The sequence below is a fragment of the Liolophura sinensis genome, chromosome 1 (genome assembly GCF_032854445.1).
Source record: "Liolophura sinensis isolate JHLJ2023 chromosome 1, CUHK_Ljap_v2, whole genome shotgun sequence".
Lineage (NCBI taxonomy): Eukaryota > Metazoa > Mollusca > Polyplacophora > Chitonida > Chitonidae > Liolophura > Liolophura sinensis.
This window is the reverse complement of record NC_088295.1, coordinates 44,089,556-44,113,464: the sequence shown is the minus strand read 5'-3', so window position 1 is coordinate 44,113,464 and position 23,909 is coordinate 44,089,556. Positions and strand designations below refer to the sequence as shown.

At 37.1% G+C, this 23,909-nt stretch overlaps 1 protein-coding gene across 1 annotated transcript in view; it reads left to right on the top strand.

The window, feature by feature from the left end:
* The window catches only part of LOC135461261 (intermembrane lipid transfer protein VPS13D-like), a 73,773-nt gene extending 50,085 nt beyond the window's left edge, over nucleotides 1-23,688 (top strand). The window contains 24 exon segments of the mRNA XM_064738269.1: nucleotides 344-510; nucleotides 5,635-5,688; nucleotides 5,943-6,023; nucleotides 7,425-7,569; nucleotides 8,151-8,317; nucleotides 8,947-9,073; nucleotides 9,470-9,542; nucleotides 9,898-10,057; nucleotides 10,261-10,354; nucleotides 11,147-11,368; nucleotides 11,934-12,006; nucleotides 12,242-12,408; nucleotides 12,944-13,051; nucleotides 13,355-13,504; nucleotides 14,351-14,497; nucleotides 15,303-15,439; nucleotides 15,820-16,001; nucleotides 16,464-16,537; nucleotides 17,079-17,246; nucleotides 18,100-18,306; nucleotides 18,877-19,130; nucleotides 19,739-19,908; nucleotides 20,412-20,530; nucleotides 21,507-23,688. Coding sequence (XP_064594339.1) covers nucleotides 344-510; nucleotides 5,635-5,688; nucleotides 5,943-6,023; nucleotides 7,425-7,569; nucleotides 8,151-8,317; nucleotides 8,947-9,073; nucleotides 9,470-9,542; nucleotides 9,898-10,057; nucleotides 10,261-10,354; nucleotides 11,147-11,368; nucleotides 11,934-12,006; nucleotides 12,242-12,408; nucleotides 12,944-13,051; nucleotides 13,355-13,504; nucleotides 14,351-14,497; nucleotides 15,303-15,439; nucleotides 15,820-16,001; nucleotides 16,464-16,537; nucleotides 17,079-17,246; nucleotides 18,100-18,306; nucleotides 18,877-19,130; nucleotides 19,739-19,908; nucleotides 20,412-20,530; nucleotides 21,507-21,599 — 3,339 coding nt within the window. The 3' untranslated portion in view covers nucleotides 21,600-23,688.
* Nucleotides 23,689-23,909: the final 221 nt, after the last annotated feature.

Below are 23,909 nucleotides of genomic sequence, written 5' to 3'. Positions count from 1 at the left end.
TGTAATTTTATCAATCAAGACGGAATAATGCTTTCAGAATATGCTTGTATGGACACCTTGCAACCATGCGCAAAGTTTGCTGAATTACAGTATTAAAATTCCTATTACTTTTTTGTCTGTCCATCCATAATGCTACAATCTCAGTTTAATAACTCCTTCAAACATTGTCTGATTTGAATAAAATGTTTCAAAACAAATTCATTTTTGTGGTCCTCAGGTCGAGGTCGAAACCCAGCCTCATTCATGGATAAGCTCTGCATGTTTAGAGTGAGATTTAAAATCTCTGAATTTGCTTGATGTGTGTTATTTACTACTGGTTAGCCATGACTTCTGTGTTTTTCAGGTGTCTATCTCTGCTCCATACTGGCTCGTGAATCGGTGTGGTCTACCCCTTATCTTCAAACAGGACTTTTCGTCGTCTCTGGCAGCTGGTCAGTTTGAGGAACATGAGCTTGCACGCAGCGTCTCACCGCTTCTCTTCAGTTACACGGAGAAAGAATACCCCTTCTTGTAAGTCAGGATGTCCCATTTTGTCATTTTCTATACATTCTCAACATCACTGCAGACAAAAATAAGCCTGATTACTTCATTGTTGGATTACAGAAATTTGTTTGCACTATTTAATACAAACATTTTACTTAGAAAACAGTTACTATATTCAGTAATGTAATATTCATGTAAGTGGCAGGCACATAACTAATGAGATGAAATCAAAAAAAAAAAAAAAAGTTACATACCAGTAGTGGTATAAGCTGTGCAAAGTAATTTGGGAGATTTGGCTCTTCTCTTACCCAGCTGGTTATCACTGGACTCCCTGTGTGATTTCCCAGGGGTGGGTATGCCATAATACTACATTAACTGGATTGCGTGGGAATTATTTTGATGGCTCCATATATTGTGTTGATTTATTTTTCCAAAGCATTGCCTCTCACAACCACATGGTTATGAAAGCCAAGTCAACCTTTGTTGACTGTTTTGTGTACATTTTGTTGTTCTTTCACCGGTGGTCCTAGGCGGTATATGTGAATTACTGAACTTTTATTCTGGTTAGCTTTCATTTAATTTATGTACCTGTGTAACTGGCAAAATGCTTTCTAAGGCTTGAAGAGGTAAGTAAAAAGTGTGCCAGTTACACATGCAAATATGGCGTAAAGTCACAGCACCCTGCATGACCGGTCTCCAGGGAAAAAAAAGCCTATTCAGCTGAATGGCTCAGCCTGACTGGTCTGTAAATGATTGGTATGGACATTCTGATTTGTCAGTTTTAATCTTAAGCCAGTGAGATTTCCTCACAACATGCCAAAAGTATGCAAATATAAACTTTTAAGAAAAAGTAGATGATTTATCATGTGCATTGTGGATATTTTGGATAAAATTGTTTCAGCAATGGCAATTTTACCATTAAGATTGCATTTATTAAGAAAAAAAGGGGGCATTGAGGCGTAGTAGTGTTAGTTAGCCCCCCATCTTTTCGCCTTTTTGAGATGAGCGTAATGGATGCGACGATATGTAGTGGATGCTGTTGAACTGAGACTGTTACTACCCTTAATTGTACAAATATACGGTAAATTTTCAACCTTTTCAACAACAAAATCACTTTTTCAGTGAAATTTATGCATACAGTTATTGTGGAAATCACACAAAAATTGTTCTGTTTGTGTCATTAAAGATGCAGCCTTCATACAGGTGTTGAAAGTATTTCTTCACACCCCATAGTTTTCTCAGAATATTTTGAAATGTTTGAAAAGGTTGAAGAATTAGTTTAGTTTGAGGTAGAATGGATTTCACAAGTTAGCAGTATATCATACCAGAATGAATTTGCAATAAGATGTCACCAGTATATCCTACCAGATTGAATTTGCGGGAATACTTGTTGAAATCTTGTTCAGTTAAATCTGTAAATGAGGCCATACATGTAAATCGTGCATCTGTCTCACTGAGCCTGAGCCATGTGATGACAAAGTTGAACAGTTGTCAGCTGTCCAGGTAAACCAAGTATATCATGCCTGGTTCGTATGTAACATACAGATCTGGTTGAACTGATAGCATGTTACACTGAAGGTAAAACCTTAATATTAAAACACTGTTGAAAATGCGGATTTCTACACTTCTCATCACCATAATGATTGACAAAGTTGACTCGAGTGTACAATACAACTTATCAAAATGGATTTTTTTTCCTTACAATTTTTTGTCTTTCATGAACAATATCTCTTTCATGTACATATTGATACCTCATTATGATGCCAAGTTTAGGACTTTTTCATTAAAGCTGACGAAGTTGATTGCTTCAGGTAAGGTTTCACACCTGCCAACATCCATGTGATTAGTATCAGACATTTATTTTTGCCTTCCATTACAAAAGCTGTCCCCAAATTACATTCTGTGCATCACATACAACTCAATTTTTCCACTTACTTGCCAATTGTTGGCAATTTACATCCACTGATAGACGAACAAGTTGTCTATGGTTAGTTTGTGTGATCCGTATAATTCATCGAAAGCAACCAGATATACCAACTGCTGTTTGATAAATGTGAAAAAAAAAATAATTTACTCTGAACAGAATGGCAGAAACTGTCAAATGCACCAACAACCCTCATCAGGTTTGGAAAATCTACAATACAGCCCCTTAAACATGAAACACTCCATTTTCTATGTTATATCTGGTATTTCTAATTCCAGCAAATCATCCCAACCTTTTTTCCGGAACCGGTAAGGAAGACGTCTATCCGGTTGATTAAAAGTGGTTTTAAAATTTTGATCTATATGCAAATTACAAGATTCATGAAGTGTCATGCTTTTTGTACACTGCATTTGGTTTATGACATGTTCTAAGATGCTTTGAGTGCAAATAACCCTTTAAGCCGTCCTCTTAGGGGATAAAAGTGGCTTTAAAGATCACCTCTCAGCAGTCGGCCAGGCAGTTATTGAGCTAGGTGATGATATAGACAGTGAACATTGTCATACAACTGTCAGGGGAAGGATAATGGAGGGGCAGTCATTATAATTACAGTTCTGTACTATTACATGTAGCTAAAAAAAAAAACAGATGATTTTTAAATAAATTGCCTTTTTACAGTGTATAAAATGCAAATAAAGATAAAGATTCTGTGGCGGAGTTTTTTGAGCATTTTGAAGCACAGTGACATCACCAGTTCATTTAAACTGCTGAACATCCTTTGGCTGCTATATTTCAGTGTTTCTGGAAACGTAATAGAAAAATCTTGGAAGTTTTATTTTGAATCTGGCCTTTAAGATGATGTGTACATATACTTGCTCTAAAGGTGGTGGGTTCCTTTAAACATTAGACATTTACGATCTATCTTTAATAGTTTGTTACCTTTCATGAATCCTTTCCTTCGCTTTCCTTCATCTTTACCCATACTTTTACCTATACCCACACAGAAACTGTTTATCTGGGTTCACACTTTGACTCTGTCTGGACAGGATGCTGTGGTAGAGCCTAAAACTAACAACGCTGACCTGTTGCGAATATAGGACTTGTGTGCTTTGTACATCTTGCTCTGTGACCCAGCCAAACCTGCTGGAATTTGTTCTGTAATGAACAGTGTTAAAACTGTAGTTTGTCAGACTTGGGAGGGGGGGGGGGGGGGGGGGGGTTGACAAATTTTCAGTTTTCATACCAGCAGTTGTGCTTTTGCATAATTAATGCTATTTCACGCTATTCATGCTATTTCATTGTTAATGTTGAAAAAGTTACCAAAACTGAAATGAGAATTGTACCTTTAAATGCTATACCATACTTTTTAACAAAAGTAAGGGATATTCCGGTTTTGTGTTAATAATTCTCATATATAAAACTGTATGAATTTGAAATGAGCGAAATGAAGAATACAATTAGACTGCTCATGTGTTATGATCAGTGTCAGAACACATCATTGCCATGTAGGCATTTCGCATGATGTGCTAATAACAGTACATCATGACTATATAAACATTTCCTTTTTCAGATATCCTTGCTATGAATACATTTTTTCATATCTAAGTATAGGTAATGAATATGAATAGCTGGCAGTTGCAATTTTTTTCATAGAATATCCTCTACTTTATTGATGGTATGTCTGGTTTACTTTAATGACACTGATAGCTTGCCTCTATATATGCGTGCTATGCTCTAGTCTGTGGTTACTCTACTGTTATGTTTGGCCAAATTTTGTTCGGCCTAAAATGGCCCCAAACCAATGTTAGAGTTTGCTCCATTTAAAAACTTGATGCAGTTACCTGATCTTATTGAATATTTCGAGACTGTCGGTACAGCCATAGGCTTTAAGCATCACCCAGGAATCTTGGGCCTACCCCTCCTAGGATAATAAGCGATCAGCATTGTGCTTGCCATAAATCAACGGAACATAAGTGTCTGCAAACATCAGGCTGTGGAGAAGTATTTGATGGGTAGTGACAAACCGCCACAGCAACTGGGTGATGTATTTTAAATGGAGCACACCCTGATGCTTTTGCCAAACCTAAACATCAGAACAATCTTGGACTTGCTGTGCTCCTGATCATAACATTTTAGAAACTCAAGAACATCTTCATTACTTCCACAGACCCTGTCCTCTTTATACTTTCTCTGGCTGTGTAGGTGTAAAGCTTTTTCTAGACATGGGGTCAAATACTAACATTGGATTGAAATGATAACCTGACAAATTTTGGTGGACTCAAATGTCACGCTGGAAAGCATGGTAGATGTGACTTCTGAAGTTTATCTTAAAAAGAGTATGAATAATTTCCTGTGTCAACAGATGTGAAATATATTGTATGGAGCAAAATAAATTTATCATTACAGTTCTTAAAATTTAAATTGATCCAAAAAAAAAAAAACATGTAGGAAGACAGATTGGTGACAAATGGATAGCTGCCGATAGAAATAGAATTGATAATTGCTGTTTGCTTCTGCGATTCTTGACATTCTACAATTCCCCTAATCTGACCATTTGATGGGTGCTTCGTGTAAATGTAAATGGAGTTTACTGAAAACGGTATCTAAACGTTTTTCAAAAAGGGAAGTGATAACTTTGAGAGTTACTTTAAGGCTCCGAAAGGGTAATAGATCAGCGTAATAAAGGGTCTCACAAGTGAGGGTCGCCATGCTGTAACGCTGTAATTGTTCAACATGAGACTCCATACTTCTTTGTGTAACCTGATCAAAGTAAACTGTTATGTGAAAGGGATATACTGGTAGACTGCCTTCTGCACTAATAGTTTATGTACATGTGCAATTACAACTAAAGAAATTCTTTTAAAATTTAAGAAAAAAGTATAAGTTTAAAAAAATATGTAAATATCAAGAAGAACTAATACTTTTTATCATTAAATAATATTACACCAAGAGGGCTTGATTGTGGTGAATAGCCCAAGAGGTTCTGGAATCGTGATGGGCAACAGACTCGTATAGATGAAACTGGGTAGACACACAGAAATATGACCATGAACTAGAAACATCATAACTAGTGCCATGAGAGGCTGATCACTGAAACCAACCTGCAAGGATGAGACACTTATGGGTGGTACTGAAATATCACAGTCTATAAATCACGAATCAAACAGAGAGAATCAGTCGTCATGAGGCGAGCGTTCCTGAAACTTGATTCTTATCGTCTGTGTTGACAGGTGTACAATGAGAGTGGGGAGTTCAGTCCATGGTGCTGAGGGCTGTCCCAACTGGTAGGACTTCTCTCTTCTCTGTCTATATTGGCTATAGTACATGAGCAATTTTGTTTTTTGTTTTTTTTTTCTACTTATGCTATGTGTCTCCTTCTATTTTATTAATTTATTAGCATGTTTCATGTTTTTCGAATAAAAAGAGAGGAGTAGAAAATGAAAATGTATAGTATTGGAAATGATTTAATAATCTGTGTTCTGTGGATGAGGTGTTAAAATTTTCAAATTATGCAAGCAGCGTTAATTTTTCACAACAGGTGTCAGCGATTTTCCCTGGAGAGTGGATCGGGATTCCGTCAGCTTCACGTGATGCACCATCCGTCCAATCGGCCGTCGTGGTTAGTAGGCGCCCATCTCACCCTTGAAAGGCTATTGCCATCATTAGTATATGCCAAAGCCAGACAACAGTAAGTCTTGTGCCTTAGGGTAGAGGTTGGTGTCCCGGGAGTCCCAGCACATGCCTCACCCTAGCACAGGACCCATCAGTGGTACTGGGCGGAAAAGCAGTCTTTTGTTTATATTCTCTAACATATATTATTTCTAGTTATGCTTATTCCCCAAACAGTTTTTGCTTGTAAAAAAAATCATCAATTCAATTTACTGAATGAAATAGTATAATTGGAACATTGTCAGCATTGGCAGGCAGACATATTTTGCAGAATTTTGCACTCACTGGTTGAAAAGGTATAATAATAATACTGTATTTCTCCTCTAGTCCTTCTACTAGATTGTTAAAAGTAAATTATCTACTCTTGATATGTTAACAGTAATCTTTTTTGAATGAATTCTTCTTTTTATCCAATAAATTTTTCACAAAAATGTTCTTGATTTAGTGGAAAAGTGCTAAGATGACAAAATGCAGTACAGTGCATGTGAGATAGTTTCCTCTTTTTCATCCCAGTGTTTCTCTCACCACTAGGGTGCCTAAGAATGACATCTTAACACAATAATATACATATGGTTGTAGTGATTATGATCCCTTGGTGAAAGGCTTTGCTAAATATCCTATATAAATAATAATTTATCCTACCATTTAGTACTCATTTCACCTTTAGGTTCATTTTTGCATTCCACAATCACCAGGTGAAATCTTAATTTTGTAACAGAGACAGACTGTATTTTATAACCCTTTTCAAATAATATTTACGTGTATAACCCATTTTACTTTGGTGAATATGTTTCATCAAACTTTTTTTCTTTGTTGGTGTATCATCGCTAGTCATAGTAAAAACATAAGCTAATTTCGGGTCAAATGTTTTTTTGCAGACTTTTGTATATTTTCTGCATAAGTTAAAATTACGATACCAATTTCAGGTAATTGGAATATTTTGTCATCAAAAACCTGAATACAGGTAACTGTGTTTATCATTTAGAATAGCCATCTTTGAGAAAGAAATCTTTGTAAATCTTCATATTAACTTTATGCAATAAAAACAATATACCTTCACAGCTGCATCAAAGATTTTTAAGAAAAACGTATATTGCTGACCAGATAATGAAGAGATACAAAGATATACTATTTCAGTGCTATTGAACAGAAATGAGGACTTGGACAGGTATAGTATTCATCCACAAAGGTTAATCAGTAGTGTTTGAGTCTGTTAGCTCTGTGTTTTTCATCAGAACTGTTTTGTGTTTTAATCATATCATATGCAGTACAGGTTTCAGTCTGTTTTACTTAGCTGATAACAGGATGTGATATGTTGAGGCTAGACTGTTTTATAAATGTGTGTTTACAGGGTGTACAATGTAGGGATAGATGTTCGACAGGGGCGTGGTCTCTTCAGGGACACACACATCATCACCTTTGTACCCAGGTACGAGATTGACAATCGCTCCAGACACAAGTTAGCCATCTCTCAACGCCACCTGGCTACGGGCAAGGTAAGTCACTCATATAAAATAACCCAGGTCAAGGGTTTGTGCCATTGTTTATTTACCTGTGTGACAGTTTTTCATGAATTTGTATAAAATTTTGTGTACACCTCGACCCTATGTCAGACGCTAATACATTTTGGTGATGATCCATGCTATAGTGTGGGAATTTGTACATGTAGCTGTGGAAAGTTCCATCTTATGAACGCAAAATTAGTGATTCACACTCCTGTTGCTCCACATTGCTAGGGTCAGTACCATGTTCAGGTGTGACAAGTGCTGACTGAGAGTAAGATGTGACATGAGCATCCTGTTGATACCTGTGGGCTAGTTCTTACCTTTACTCACACTTTGTTAAATCCTGTCAGGATTTTTTCAGAACTGTGAGAGGTTTAAAAACACAAATTGTTGCTCATCTATTGTTAGATAGACCAGAAATATTAAACTACATCCATTGGTTAGCTTAATTAAGCTGTACTTGATTTCCTTTATTCTTTCACACCATATTATGTTGTAAGCAAAATTTTTGTTATCTTTATTTTTGTCCAAACAACATTTATTTATCCACCAATAACTTTGTCCAATACCAGGATTCAGGACGCTTCCTCTTGGCTATGCCTAACTGTTATCTGCCATACCATTGGCCTAGACTTGATTTGGACCAGCTGTTGTGTGTCAGACTGGCTGAGAAGCCCAGCTGTATGTGGAGTGGAGGGTTTACCATTGACAGGGTGGACTCTTTCCATGTTATACTGAGGTAATACCCTCTGTCAAGCGGACAGGCTTAAATGCTTGGGTCTTGCAGTGTTATAATCCAGAGACTGCCATTAATTACATCTGGACATCTGATAATATTCAGCAGTAACTTGTATTGTTTGAAAGCTAAGAAAAGACATTGTTAATGCATGTCTAGAAAGTTGTAAAATTTTGTTCTTGTATGTTAAATGCTCAGATACAGTGCTGCATGAACCAAAGTGTAAAAGGTTCTTAAAACTAATTTAGGAGTGTTTTTTAATTAGGTTGGGTAGCATTTGTTGTGAAGTCGAGCTATTTTGAGCAAGAACATCATTTTGATAATTGTAACTTTAGTGATAACATTTGTAATGTAACAAGCCAAGGATTTATCTCAGGAAGTTTGTCCATGTAACTAAGTCTTCTTGCTTTTTTTGCATTTTCCTTACAAGTTTTGGATGAGTGAGAACTGAGTTTATACTTCATCTATACTGCATTTGAGTTTCCAATTATAACTAGATACATGTATGATGTCAACTGTGGAGCTCATATTGATTGAAAAACAAAAAGTGTAAACTTTGTTCAAAGAGTTTGAACAGAAGTCTTTATCGATTTATGCATATTTGACTAAATTTGGTTTCTTTGTTCTTTTAGGGATTCAGAAGGAGGGACTCCCCTGTTGCTAAAAGTGGAAATCCTACTGGAACGTTCCACATTTTTCATCGTGTTCACAGATTCTGAAGAGCTTCCACCTCCCTTCAGGATTGACAACTGTTCTGACGTTTGTATTCTCCACTTATATTTGAATGCTTACTGTAAACATTTTAAATTTCAACCACACATACATTGTATCACTACATGTGTGGACCTAACTTGTAACATTTTAACTCGCATAGATTAACCAGTTTGTCGAAATTTAATTTATATTCAAACAGTATCAGTGATTACATTTGAACCTAATTAGATTTATTTGTTAAAATATTAGTTTTTGTCACAGTGTAGTTTTCTGAAAAGTTTCAAAAGGAGGCTTTAGCTGGCTTCCCCCAAATATATTTTTGTAAATCTTTTCATATATAGGGATACAATTTTTAATAAATAGTTCAGATGAAATCATGAATATTAGTGGCATGATTCTGGCAGTTGTTGGCGGTAATGTTTGTACTTGTGTATTCCTTAGGTACCAGTTGTCTTCTACCAGTCCAAAATCACCAGTGAAGCCTTAAGAACAGTAGTGCGGGAAAACACATCATGTGAGTGTACAGATAAATGTTAGATAGACTGGGGACAGAAAAAACTATGATTTGATGTAGGTAGTGTCATAAAACTGAATTTGTTTTACTTTTCTTCACAGTTAACTAACGTGTCTCAGATTTGAAGTCTTGTTGTGCAAGGAAATTGTATTGTCAATTTTGTCTTCCTAGAATATTTTTTAGAATGGCTGAAATGAACATAGATGTTTTTATACATTTTGTACAGCAAATCGTGATATCTTGTGGAAGAATATATTTAATCATCAAGTCCACTTTTAGTCTGGATACATATCTCATATCTATGACTAATGTAATGGAAAAAAATTGTTACGATTGTCTGTGTAACATGTTGTAGTTAATTACTCCTGGGACGAGCCAACTTTACCACCACACATCACAGTCAAGGTTCAAGGAGGAACCAGTGCCACCTACAACATGGACACCCTAGGGGAAGGGGAGCAACTCTGCTACCAGAACTTCATCTACCTGGCTGCAACAGCAACTTTTGAGAAAGGGTGAGGCTAAGATGAATGTTAGTGTAGATCTGTTATCATTGTCATTTAAATTTTTTGATTTTTCTCCCATTTTGTTTTTCAAATTTGAACAAATATATTGAAACACAGGGTAATAATTTGTATGATGTTATGATGGACATATTTCATTCCCAGTTAAACTCATTAAAACGTTAAATAATAAACAGTGTGTCTTTTTGATACAGTTTTGTGCACCCAGTTGAAAGACCTGGTAACCTATCAGAGAGGAGACTGGTACTTGATGTCCAACACAACAACCATGTGGTCTTCAGGAAAAAGGTAAACATATATGGCTTTCGGATTTCACCACTTTTTGAAGACATGCGTTGGTTGGTGATGGCATTGAATTGTTTTCTTGGTTAATGGTACTTTATTCGTACATCACAGCTGCCTGATCACAGGACGACTGCCACTTAGACAGTTAAAATGCTGCTTCACTTTGACTGTCAGCCTGACAAATCTGCTTATGTTTTCGAACCCAGCTCTTGTTGTTGCAACTGGAGTTTTATCAAGATATTTGTCAGGTATCTGTTGAAAGTCAGTGGTTTTACTCTAACCACTCTGGTTTCCTCACCCATAAATTAACTGACCACTGTAATTTATGTGTAAAATTCTTGAGTACTGCATGAATCACCAATTAAATAATGAACTAGGAGAGTGCAAACCTCTGCTTCTACTAAATGTGCTCATTTCTACACCACAGACAAAGGCATGATACTCTGTTTGTGTGTATTATTTCACAATGGTGAAAAATCGTTTTCAACTGAATGAAAACAAAAACACAACCTCTTTGATGGAGGCAATAAATAATCACCAGGCAACTAAACTACTGAAGAAAAACTTAAGAAAGCTTGAGCTTACACAGGCGAGAAAGGCGGATGATTGCATCACGTTAAAAATGTTTAACTTAAGATGAAATACAGTAACTGGTTTCCAAGGTGATTTTTTTTTTTAAATGGTTTAAAACTCAAGTTTTACTGACCATCATCGTACAGGTGAAAACTTCCTGAGCATGGCATTAAAGAACAATCAGACCAAATTAATCTTAGTGGTTTTTCTCATGGCTTCCAGGAGCAGGGTAAGAGGAGTCAGTTGTGGCGGATGACAAGTAAGGGTTTGCTGGAGCATGAGGGGTCCACCCCTCCCCGTGACCCCAGCAACCCCTCACGCGTCACCAACACACTCGTCCTGGACATCGCTGATATTGCAGCCCAGCCAGAGAGGATGGTGCCACTCATGCTGAAGAAACCTGATGAGAGGAGGCGCTCCACGCAGACATGGAGCTTTTCTCAGGTTAGCATGCTGTCACAGAACCTGCATTCAATCTATAGTGAAAGAAATGTGATATTCACAGTTTAACAACTGAAGACTATGCCAAAAAATACTTTCATTTAGCGGGGGTTTTTGTGTTGTTTTTTTTTTTGGTTTTTGTTTTTTTAGGGGAGTTAAATATGTTCGAACTGTTGAATTCAGTATAAACACTGCTTTTAATGTTCAAATAGCCCTTATTATACAAAAGTATAAGATTACTTATATCACACTTGGTCTAATTTAACAGCTGTATATGAAGTCCTATCATTTACAGTTAGGTCTTGCTCGAGGTGGTAAGTGCAATGACCCAGGAGCCTCTCACCATTGCAATGACTGTGAGCTCAAGTCCGGCTTATTTAGAGGCTGTTTTAGACAGCATCCAGGCTATCTGTTTGGTTGAACTATGGCTACTTTGGCTGGAATTTAATTCACTGCATGCAGGCTGAATCCTTTTGTGTGTATAAACTACATTCAGTACAAATTGAATTATATTAAAGCTACTTTCTGCTGATTTCAATTTATTTTTTGTCTGATTTGTGTTGTTCAGGATGGTCGACTGTGCTGTAGTTTGGGTGATCTGACAGTCCAGGCTATTGCTGGTGTGGATGGTCTCCAAGATGGTAAGTATCTCCACTAAATTTATTGTTGACTGTGATTATTGAAATTCAGAGATGTCAGAATAATTCTGCTGCATTTGTAATTTACACTGGCGTGAAAGCTGTTTATTCAACCGCATTGTATGTATTTGTATCTCTCTATTGGGCATTTGTAGTATTTGTGGAATGTAACTATCAGAAAGTAATACAGAAGGACCAATTTGCCTGCTACCAGTGATGTTTACATTCGTCTTCACAGGAGCCATAGCTGTGATTGGCCCCTTCCCCAAGAAGACTGAGTTTGTCCCCCTGCACATGTTGATCTCACGACAACGCCTTCGGCCAGGCTCAGGCTGTCTGGCAGTTCACATCCTTATGGATGGTCCCACACGAGTCCTGCAGATTTCTGACATTCAGTCAACAAAGGTAGATAAGTCCTTATATCATATATGGAATTTATCTAGGAATAATAATGCTGTTTTAGCATTCGTATTATACTAATGATTATGCTTTTGTTCAATATTTTATGTTTATTTTTTTTTTTTTTCATAATTTGTTATTTTTAATTGTTTTTCTTCTTTTTATTTCACATTGTGGTAAATGTTAAAGGTTTTGATTAAGAGCATGACCATGTTACACGTGATTTGTGTACAACTTTCCATGCAAAATTTCATAACCTTTCTTTTAAGATTTTAAGCCTTTACTTAAGAAGGAGCTTTTAGATTTGTTGTACTGTGGATGGTCATGGGTTTTCCCCGGGCTCTGCTCGGTTTTCTTCCACCATAATGCTGGCTGCCTTTCGTATAAGTGAAATACTGTTGAATACGACATAAAACATTAATCAAATAAATAAATAGATTTGTTGTAAAGGGCAAATGTTTTTCATACGCTACACATTTGTTTTCCTCTGTCTGTGCCAAGGTTGTTTTCATGTTTTCTGGTATTCTGGCTTGTTTTGCAGAAGGTTGTTAACTCTGATGGGGATTGGCTATTATGTGGAGATGACATGAAAGCACTCTCTGGAGAAAGGCAGGACCAAGGCAAAGAGGATAACCAACGGGACCTTCATGTAAGCTGATATAAATTATTCATATTCGGGAGAAAATCCTCTGATTTTACACTGAGCATATTAAAAGTGCAGTTCATGCTGGCTTTGTCTCCGATCGTAGGTAGGAAGGTCTTCCAGCAACCTGCGGATGGTTTCCCTGAGCTCTTCCCATTGTCCTGCAACCATAATGCTGGCTACCCACATATAAGTGAAATATTCTTGAGTACGGAGTAAAACACTTATCAAATAAATAAATTGAATTTCTAATTGAGAAAGTTCAGTTCACAGTTCTCCTTGATTCTTTATTCTTTTTTTCTGTTACAGTTGACCCTGAACTTGAAGGGTGGTCTGGGCATTTCACTGGTGAACAAAGTCCCTGAGGAGTTGATCTATATTAGTCTACAGGGCATCCAGGTTATCCTCACCTCCACACGTACTGATGCTACCTTCAGCATGACAGTGGCCAATACTCAGGTAAGTGGCACTAGGACACAATCAAGATCAGGTATGTACATTCAAAGTGAATGTAATAACCAAGAGAGGTCAGCAGGTCATTAATGCTGAAGATTTAGAACATCCCTTTATTGGTACTTTATTTAGCCTCATCCAGTGGTATTTGCAGGCTATAGTTTTTTTTATGAATTTATTTTCTCAACAGTTTTAATGTGTCGTGTGAATAAATTCTCAGTTAAAAATGTGTTACCTCTTCTACTTTTACTAATCGGCTAGCGGTCTCCAATGTGTAAACGATATTTTTTCTTTTTTTTTTTTTTTCTTTCTCTTCTGGAACTGTTGTTATTCAGAGAAGTGAATGGAAGCTGACCTTGATTAACATTTGTATTCAAGCATACTTAACAAGCTTTCAGATCTTGTAAGATTTTAAGTCCACATATTTAAGATGGGTCAGTACAAAATCTGCACTAGTAATCCAACACGAAGCAGCCGCAACATCCTCATACAGGAGGGGTTATGTGAACTAACAGTTAGTAAGGAATTTGTAAATGAAAAAGTAATCAAGATACAGTTCACAGTTTTTAGCTATAACCAATGGAATAAACCGAGTCAGAAGATATTTTGACATCAGAAAGTTCTACTCGGAATTTGTAAGAAAGCAGATTTTTTGGCCAGTCATGTACATGAAGTTTTATGTTCCACACCACCCCCTCTTTGTCTTTAAGCTTTGTGAGTAAGATCTGGCTCATGCTATATGGATTTCTGACCCATGAATTAGAAAAAGTGTGGACTCAATATTGGCAATTGACTGTTTATTTTGAATGTTGCTGTCACTTTGAAATCTCTGATTTGCTTGTTTGTGTTCAGATTGACAGTCAGATGTTGGGCTCTCTGAGACAGGTGTTGTTGTATGTGACCCCACAGAGCAGCAGAGATGTCATGGACAACACCCCAGCTTTAAACATCACAGCACATAAAATACACAACACCAAGTGGAATGCTGAAATCTTCAGAGTAAGTGGACTCGAGGCTTATGTAGCTTGTTACATGTATGTACCTCGTGGCTTGTGTTAGTATGTACTCTGTCTTTGAAAACAGAACTGAATCTGTTTTATTGCTACCAAATCAGACTTGCTGTAATTTTTAAACCTTTCCACACGTGTGCAGTGTGTTTATTCAGATACATTCTGAACGCAATGTTCTGTGTTGACTGATATAATTATACTTTATGAAGTCCTGAAAATGGTTAATCCAGTCAATGTAGTTTTGTCTCTAAAATGAAAATAAAAATGTGCATAAATTGCATTGAAAGCTGCTCTTTTATACGCAGAAAGGTTGAAGAATTAGGGTACAATCTTAGACGTAAAAATTTCATACCCTGTGCTGTAAAGTTGCCAGTGTTTTCCACCACTTGACTGTTGGTTTCCGAGGTCTATTATATTTTTTTTTTTTTTTTTGATTGGTGTTTTACGCCGTACTCAAGAATATTTCACTTATACGTCGGCGGCCAGCATTATGGTGGGTGGAAACCGGGCAGAACCCAGGGGAAACCCACGACCATCAGCAGGTAGCTGACAGACCTTCCCACATACGGCCGGAGAGAAAGCCAGCATGAGCTGGACTTGAACTCAGAGCGACCGCATTGGTGAGAGACTCTTGGGTCATTACGATGCACTAGTGCGCTAACCAACTGAGCCACGGAGGCCCCAGGTCTATTATAAAGAGTAAGCAAAGTGCATGAAAGTACATCATTGTTCTCAGAGATAGTATTATGTATGTGCTGTTCATGAATGAGTACGTGTTGTTGTTGCTATGCTAGCACCTGATCGTGTCGATGAAGAAGCTGACAGTACAGCTAGAGGAAAAGGTTCTGTGGAGACTGTTACAGTTTGTGGGGTACAACCAGACTGATCCCGAGCTACAACATCTGAAGGAGAGCGATGTCGGATCTCACAAGTATGTATCCTGATATTCCCTGCTGTTCTGAATTACTAATTTGTAATGAATTATAATCAGTACAGAGTGATTCATGAAATGACTGGATTTGAAGTCATTTAAAAAAACAATAAGTATGCAAACATTCCATGTTTTTAAATTACTGAAGGCCTGACACCCTTAAACCTGACTGCTGTCATATTAAACTAGAAAATGCAGTGCCCAAAGGAAGTGAATTAACTGCAGTTTCCCCCACCAGTAAAACTGACCGCTTTGTACAAGAAAGCGTTTACATTTTTTGTAATGTGGTATTACACAACAATCAAGTAAATAAATAAGCAAGTGAATTAATCTTGATATAGAACACAGATGAAATCACTGTAGATATTTTGTGCCCCCAGGATTGTGATGGCAGCCACCTCATTACAGGCAAAGAGGTATTACTTTGGGATCCTGAAAATTAACATCAGCCGTCTGGCACTGAGTATGGTAACCAGCAGCAAACTGCCCAGTGACCTTCAGGCTATCAAGACCTCCATGGCCATGCCGCTGGTCAAGTTTGAGGAGGCCAAGGTGGATCTAGGTCAGTGTCATGGCTAATCTAGGTCATTGTCATGGCTACATAGTCAGAGAGTTAATTTCCCTTCGCAGAAAGCAGTGTATTACAGATACAGAATTTCACCTTGCACAAGAGGGCATGTAGCTTTTTGAACATGATTTAAGTCACTCATTTTGCTCAATTTTGAGAGCTGTTTTAATTGTCTTTTGGAAAGTAATATTTTATGACCTCTAAAAATGTATGTATTTCTTCATGTGAATATAAAGGGCAAATGGCTGTAGGATCATTCCCTTGCCATGGTGGCATATACAGTGACATGAATATTTATTCTTGCTTGTTTGATCTGGCCTTCTGAATTATTTCAAAAGATGTCTAAAAGAGGAGTTAAAAAATGCTGACATAGATATCCTTCAGAATGGTGCCTCATCGGCTAAGGCTTTATCTTTGCCTCTATGGCTTACTTTTGTGCGCTCTTTGACTTTGCAGATCCATTTGTCCGATCTCACCCATTTGAAACCACTACATTCCTCTTCAATGAAATGAAGCGCCATTACACTGAGGTAAGTTGATGGCATGTCGCATTTTCTTCAGATTTTGTTTGCGGTTTACTGCTTGCCATTTGTTGTTGAATGACTGACATTTATTGTTCACTGCTTGACATTTATACTAGAGCCCATATTTCAAGAGCTCATTTTAAGTTAAGGAAAAACACATTCTTTTAATAATTTCCCAGAGATCCCAAAACCAACCAACCTATTTACCTGTCCCAATCAGGCACACTTTGCTTGGAAAAGCCTCAGTTGCACTGATTCGTCAAGTTCAGTTCTTTGTTTCTAAAATTTGAACAACCTGACTGGTGAAAGGAGTCTATAGGAGAGCCAGGTTTAAAGTGTAATTTCAAACCCTGGGCAATTTCCTGCTTCAGTGAGCTGTTAAAAAGCAAATAAATAATTCTCATTTCAGCATAAAACATCTTTATCATAATCAGAATCAGTCATTTACTTCATCATGATTAGCTCTAATGATAATGAATGCTTATTCTTAAATGATGTGTATGTGTACTCATTTCTTAACATCATTAATATGTTTGCATTTTTACAGGAGTTGAAGTCTCAGGCAGCCAAGATTCTGGGCTCTGTGGATTTCCTTGGCAACCCCCTGGGTCTGTTCAATGACATGGCTGAGGGAATCTCTGGACTGATCAAAGACGGGAATCTGGGAGGACTGGTGAAGAATGTTGCTCATGGATTCAGCAACTCTGCGGCCAAGGTTAGTATGCGCAGGCCACAGAGTTGAGCAATATCGTTATTTGTAAAGACTAAAGACTTCATTTAACTCAGTATTTTGGCATTTTATTTTGTGTAGTCTCAATGAAGTCTTTGTTTTTCAGAGTTACACTATTTGTGTATAACTGAAAACTCTTTTAGTTAACTCGGTATTTTGGGGATTCATTTTGCCAAAGTGAAGTCTTTGTTTTTCAGACTTTTGTCACAATTTGTGTATAACTGGTACTACAGCATATTGAAAATTCATATGATCCAACAACTTTAGGGAATTTTTACTGGTATGGATGTTTCCCATTACATAGTGGACATTGTTGATTAATATGCTATTAAAGCTGCATCACCTAATTAAATGAATGAAATTTAGTAATTATGTGTGTGGTGGGAGTAGGGAGAATTTACTTAGGGCATTATAAAGATTTTAAATCTGTGAATCTTCTATGGCTGTTAAATCTGTGAATCTTTAATAGCTGTTAAATCTGTGAATCTTCTGTGGCTGTTAAATCTGTGAATCTTCTATGGCTGTTAAATCTGTGAATCTTCAATGGCTGTTAAATCTGTGAATCTTCTATGGCTGATAAATCTGTGAATCTTCTATGGCTGTTAAATCTGTGAATCTTCAATGGCTGTTAAATCTGTGAATCTTCTATGGCTGATAAATCTGTGAATCTTCTATGGCTGTTAAATCTGTGAATCTTTTATGGCTGTCAGTGCAAAATATGATAAAGTTAAATATTTTAAATATACGGTGTAGAATTAACCATCAAATATATAAAGAGTAGCCTGAAAAAACAACAGTCAGTGGAGAAAAACATTGGCTGTAAACTTGTGTGTTCTAGGTGACGGGCTCCCTGTCCGATGGCCTGGGTACTGTGACAATGGATGAAAAACACAACCAGACAAGGGAACAGATCAAGGAGCAGCACGGCAACAGTGGCAGCGGCCATCTTGTGGCAGGAATCAAGGGGTTGGGCTACGGCCTGTTTGGAGGCCTGACCAGCATTGTGTCTCAGACATATGAAGGAACACGAGAAGATGGCATTGAGGTAATAACACAGAGAAAGAATCAAGGACATGTGAAATTGTTGGCAGATTTTTTTAACTTTTCAGATAAAAATAAAATAAGCATTGCCAACTTAATTTTAAATGTGCGAAATGGAAAGCAACTTATAATCCAAATTTTAGATATTTTTGTGATACCATGAAGATTGAGGTTTTTTTTTTTTAAGTCTCCGAAAATCATCTTTTGACATTTGACATACATTTGACATTATTGGGGGATAGAGTTCCTGTAGTGCGACATCCTGCTTCTCGTGGTGAACATGAGTCTGTCTGTTCACTTGTGAATCTCGCTCAAATGCAAGGAGTCTCGTTTCTTGGTAGCTTAGGGTTGTCAGCAGCGTCAACAAATCATTTATCAGTTGATGTGATGTGACCTAGTCTTTGAATGTCAGAAGGCCTGCCAGCAACCTGCTGATGGCCATGGGCGAAACCGTTTCGTTCGGTCATTACTCTTTTCTCTGTATTATAAGCTAAATATTCTTGAGTATGTCGTAAAACACCAGTCAATTAAAATAATCAGCAAATTGATAACAAGCACATTTTCTGTCCTACAGGGTTTCTTCACAGGCCTAGGTAAGGGAGTGGTGGGGACAGTGACTAAGCCTGTGACCGGAGTGCTGGACTTTGCCTCCGAGGCTGCCAGCGCTGTGCGGGACACAAGTAAGAACAAGTCCCATCACCAGCCCAAGAGAATCCGGGATCGTCGTTGTTGTCTGGGTCCTGGGGGACTGCTGCCTGTCTACTCTCATCATCACGCGGAGAACCAGAAGTTCCTCTATGCTCTCAATGAGAACAACTTCCAGGAGATGTAAGTTACTTATCATTGTAGGAGGTGACATGTATCCTCTTATTTTTGTTATTTATTCATTTATTTATTAAACTGAATAAATTAAATATCTGCGAACTTAGTTTGGTCACGTCTCAATGATAATTATGTATAAAGGCCAGTCTCAAAGCCACCTTTATGGCACGTTTATCCTTTCAAATCTTTTCCAGGGTGTTGCCATGCATTGGTGTCTTTAATACATATGACATTTATTGTCACTCGATGAAGTAGAAACGTACATTTAAAAAGTATAACTGAATGAAACTAAAGAATTTGCTCTTCACAGAGGCCCTGTATGATAACACAGGAGTAAATAGTTACTAGTGCTTAAATATTGGCGCAAAATAGTGGAAAGTGGAATAACAGTCGAACCAGAGCAAATTTGCAATACTTTTGTGATTAAGCCAAAATTCTGTCACCTAGGATTTTGTGTCATCTCATATTGAAGCCTGTCCTTAAGTGAATTGTCCATGTTAAATGATAGGATGCCATGACCAGCCAGCAAACCAACCAAGAGTCAGACAGCGACAAACAGAACTGTTACATCAGTCAGAATTTAACTCGTTATGTTCTGATTTTGTCATGACTAGGTATATAACAATGGAACAGTTACGGGCTACCTATGAGGACAGCCTGCGTGCTCTGATCACCAGTGAACAGGTATACTTCTTGAAGAAGGGAGAACCCGATACAGATAACATTGTGTTCAAGGCCAAGTACAGGGAGCTGCGAAACTGCCGCAGTGTCACCAGGGAGATGGGTGAGGAAATATGGCTATGTACTGTCTTTCACTAAATGGTATGTGAAAATGCAAATTCAAAAGCAAATGAAGGCCATAAAATGCTACTTTTGATGGAAGCATGTTCTTTTTTGGGGGGATAAATGAATCAAACTTCACAAAAGACTCTATGAGGTGGATGAATCAATCAGAATATGTCACGTTAAGAAAGCTAATTTTTTCTTGAAATACAGTACTTGATCTTTGTGTGCCATAGATATTTGTAATCAATGAAAAAAATGGACAAGGAATTGATACATTCTGTTGCTCTCACTCCTGAAATAGATAAAGAAATTTGAATCCAGAAATATTAATACAAGGTTTAATTGTGAAATGAAGGACTTCTGTTCTTTGCTTACATTATTTGGTTCCAATATTTCAAGAGGGAAGCTTTAAGAAGCAGTCATCAGTGTTACAACATCATAACTGTTCATTAAATGTGAAAAAGACACCTGTTTAGATGATTTTCATGTGATGCTTTGCAGATGGGATGAAAAGGTATTACGTGGAGTTGATCATGCACAGCTCATCATCCAGTAGCAGCTCACGACAGAACTTGCGACAGCCTCAGGTGCGCTGCGACAAGGAAAAGATCGCACAAAAGGTAAAATAACACAGCTACCTCCTTAAACCTCAAGCTAAAGTCCTAGCTTACTGCGACTGTTTAACCCCTGACCTGTGATTTATGAGGTCAAGTCCTTCCAGCCAGCTCCCATTGCTTTGACTGTTGTTGTAAGTCCAGAGGCTTGTCTGGTACCTGGTAAGGAGCTGTACTCAATTTCCTCATCCTTTTCGCATGTGAAAGAGCAACTTTCATCGCACATTTGTAATTTGATTTTTGAGACAAAACTACATTGGTTGGATTAGCAAGTTTCAGGGCTTCACAAAAAGTATCATTTTAACAGTCTACAAAGAAGAACCCCTTCAGAACATGATTGAATATACACCTTGCAAGCATGCAAATAGGTTGAAGAATTACATTGGTTTACCCCGAGCACTCTCATTTCTGCTCCTGTTAACACTATAAAGTCTTAGCAAATTGGCTTGATTTCTTTAAATATTGATTTAAGGGCCCAGGCTGGTTTATTTAACCCTTGACCAGTCAAGTGACCTGTTCAACATCTTGTAGGGCTAGAGCTTTAATATGTCATCAGGTACATAGCAAAAGGCTGTGGAGCACTGCTGAATGCATTGTATAGTTGAAATGCTCTGGAGTACATCTGACAGTATCAGTTAAATATATAATTCTTCACATTAGATTCAGTGTTGTTGCAGCCTTTATCAATAGGCCAGTATGGGACATTTTCCCAAAATTTTGTTCCAAAATATCCTGCAACGATTTTACTCAAATTGTTGAAATATCTGAAATATAACAATTACTTGTATTTCTTGCCTTCACATGTGATGCACTGGATTCAGTAAGACTATAGAAAAGCAAAATACATGGAATTTTGAATGCCTCTTCGTGAAAGTAAATAGTTCCCAATTACCCAGCGTACAACTTTAACCCAAAGTTGGCTAGAACCCTGGGATTATTAGTGAGAAAAAAAAAATGTCATTGTGTATTGTTTCTGTTTTAGGTAGTTCAGCAGATCATGTATGCCAAAAGCCTGTACGAGGAGAGGACCCATACATTAGTGATGGACCCATCGTCAGAAGATATGGACCAATGAATGGCCTTCTCAGGGTCATGTGATATGTGCCAAAGGTGTCTGTGATACTGCATGGTGATAGACAGGCATATGTTATATATTGATGTATAAAGGACAGGGTTAACACAGAACCTATGTTAGATACTAGTGTGATATCACTTAGGTACATGTATACACATGTGTACATTCTCAGGATATTTGTTAAATTGATTGTGTAGAAATTGTGCAATTATACAGGTGGTCAAGGACGTTTGTCTGTTTGTGTTTATTAGCTTTAGTAGCCTTATGGTAAATAGTGTAAGTCTAGGCAATAAACTGGCACTGGTTGTTTGTCATGAATTTTTTTTTTTTTTTTTATGCGTGAAGAGCCAAATTTGGAATGGGATTTACGTGTTTAAAGATAAGTTTGTTTCTTCCTAAATCTGCAGTGTGTTTAGGGTTTTGAAGTAGGATAGAACATAAATTGTAAATGAGTGTGAAACAAGAAACATGTAGGTTATGAAAGGCCAACTGCAGCATTTCACGTCCTTATTTAAAGCAGACGTTTAACTGAACTTCAGCAACTATATGACAAGGGCCTAATGTTAATGAGTCATAGAAATGCTACCCTGAAAGAGCCTTAATGGCATTTAATTGTTTTTTTTGTTTTTTTTTTTTCAAATTGAGCCTTGAAGGGACAAATTTTGTCCAGGGTTTTAATTCTCAAGACCTTCAAAGTTGTTTTTGATGAAACAAATATGTTGCGCAGGTATTATAAGCAATTTTAAGCAATTTGTCTCATTGGTTTGAAATGAAACAGTGTTGCTTTAGTTTAATTCCTGTAAGGTTCAAGAAAGATTGTTTCATTTACTTCCTCAGTCATCACCAAGAGGGAATATTGCTCTGATCGTGTGGTAAAAGTGATACACTGTGTTAGGAAGGATTTAAAGAATTAAAGCAATTTCTGTTTGTTTTTTTTTTGATATATAAGGCCAAATGTCAAGGTAAACTTGAAAGCATTTTATTGCCGCCAAAATCTTGTTAATCAGCCAATAAGCTTAGCAAAAAGAAACGAAGCGATACTCTGAGTAATCTGTGAAGACGCTTTCTTCATATTTCTTTATTTTGGTGTAAGTTTAATTTGTCATCTTCAACAAATGAAACAAAACAGATAAAGACTTTGTTCAAAAAATTAATAGTGTCAACAATGTGTTGTCTCCATTTGTTTGGAGTATGTGTGCTTTTTGCTTCAGCCGGCAGCTGCATTGCTAACAAGGTATAAGTTACGCCTAGTTTTGGTTTTATGCATCCCCCTTGAATCACTTATATGATCACCATATCCTGCTGTAGCAGCTTTCAGGGGGCTTATTTGTATAAGTTGTTGTTGTACATACTGCTTATCCCACCCCTTACTCTGTACAATCATAGGCATGTATATACTTAGAATTGATCTTGATGGAAGGAGACCAAGTACTTGACAAAGGAATTGTAGAAATTACAAAATTTTTTTTTTGGGTGGTAAATTGTTGAAGTGATAGAGAGTTGGTGTCCAGTGTTCTATGGGGTGGGAAAATTTGTACATATACAGTGTATAGCAGGTTTTAAGAGAGTTGCGTTCACATGGTGTGATTCGTCTTATTGACTCATTACATTCGATTCCTTGAATGAAAATATGATAAACCTATTTTATAAGTGAGGTTCACATAATTTGATTTGTTGAATGCTACAAATGGTTAGTCCTGTTTTCATTCAGCTGGTTGAATTTGATGTGTTGATACAACAAAGATGCATGGTGGGAATGTGCCTTTTCAGCATATGCTCATTCTTGGACCTATGCATATACAGATTCATGTACGAACTGGCATTTAAATTAAAACTTGATAATTTATTTTTTGTTTTATTTTCAGTGCTTCGTTCATTTTTTTTTTGTTAAACATAATTTTCCTTATGTTATCAGTATTTCAGTTTTAGAGACTTAAATGGAATGATTTTCCAAATAGGAAATGCAGAAGATAGTCAGGGTTGAAGTATTATTATGTGTTATTGTTTGTTGTACATGTGGGTTCACACTCTGCTGTGAATGGTAACAATGCAGTATTGGATGATTGTCAAGATAATAATGTGTGGCATGTTAAAGACAAAGGTAATCATAAACTGCAACTCCATAAAACTTTATGATCTAAAATTGTTTATGATGGAAAATCCCTGTACAAAGTTTTGTAGAGTAATATTGGAAAACTGTCTTTTGTTGCCGTAATTCTGAGGAGAAATTACAGTATTTTTTCAAATACTGCTTGCAGTATGTACTTGTACATTTTCACGTACATATGATTAGTCTCATAACTTCAAGGC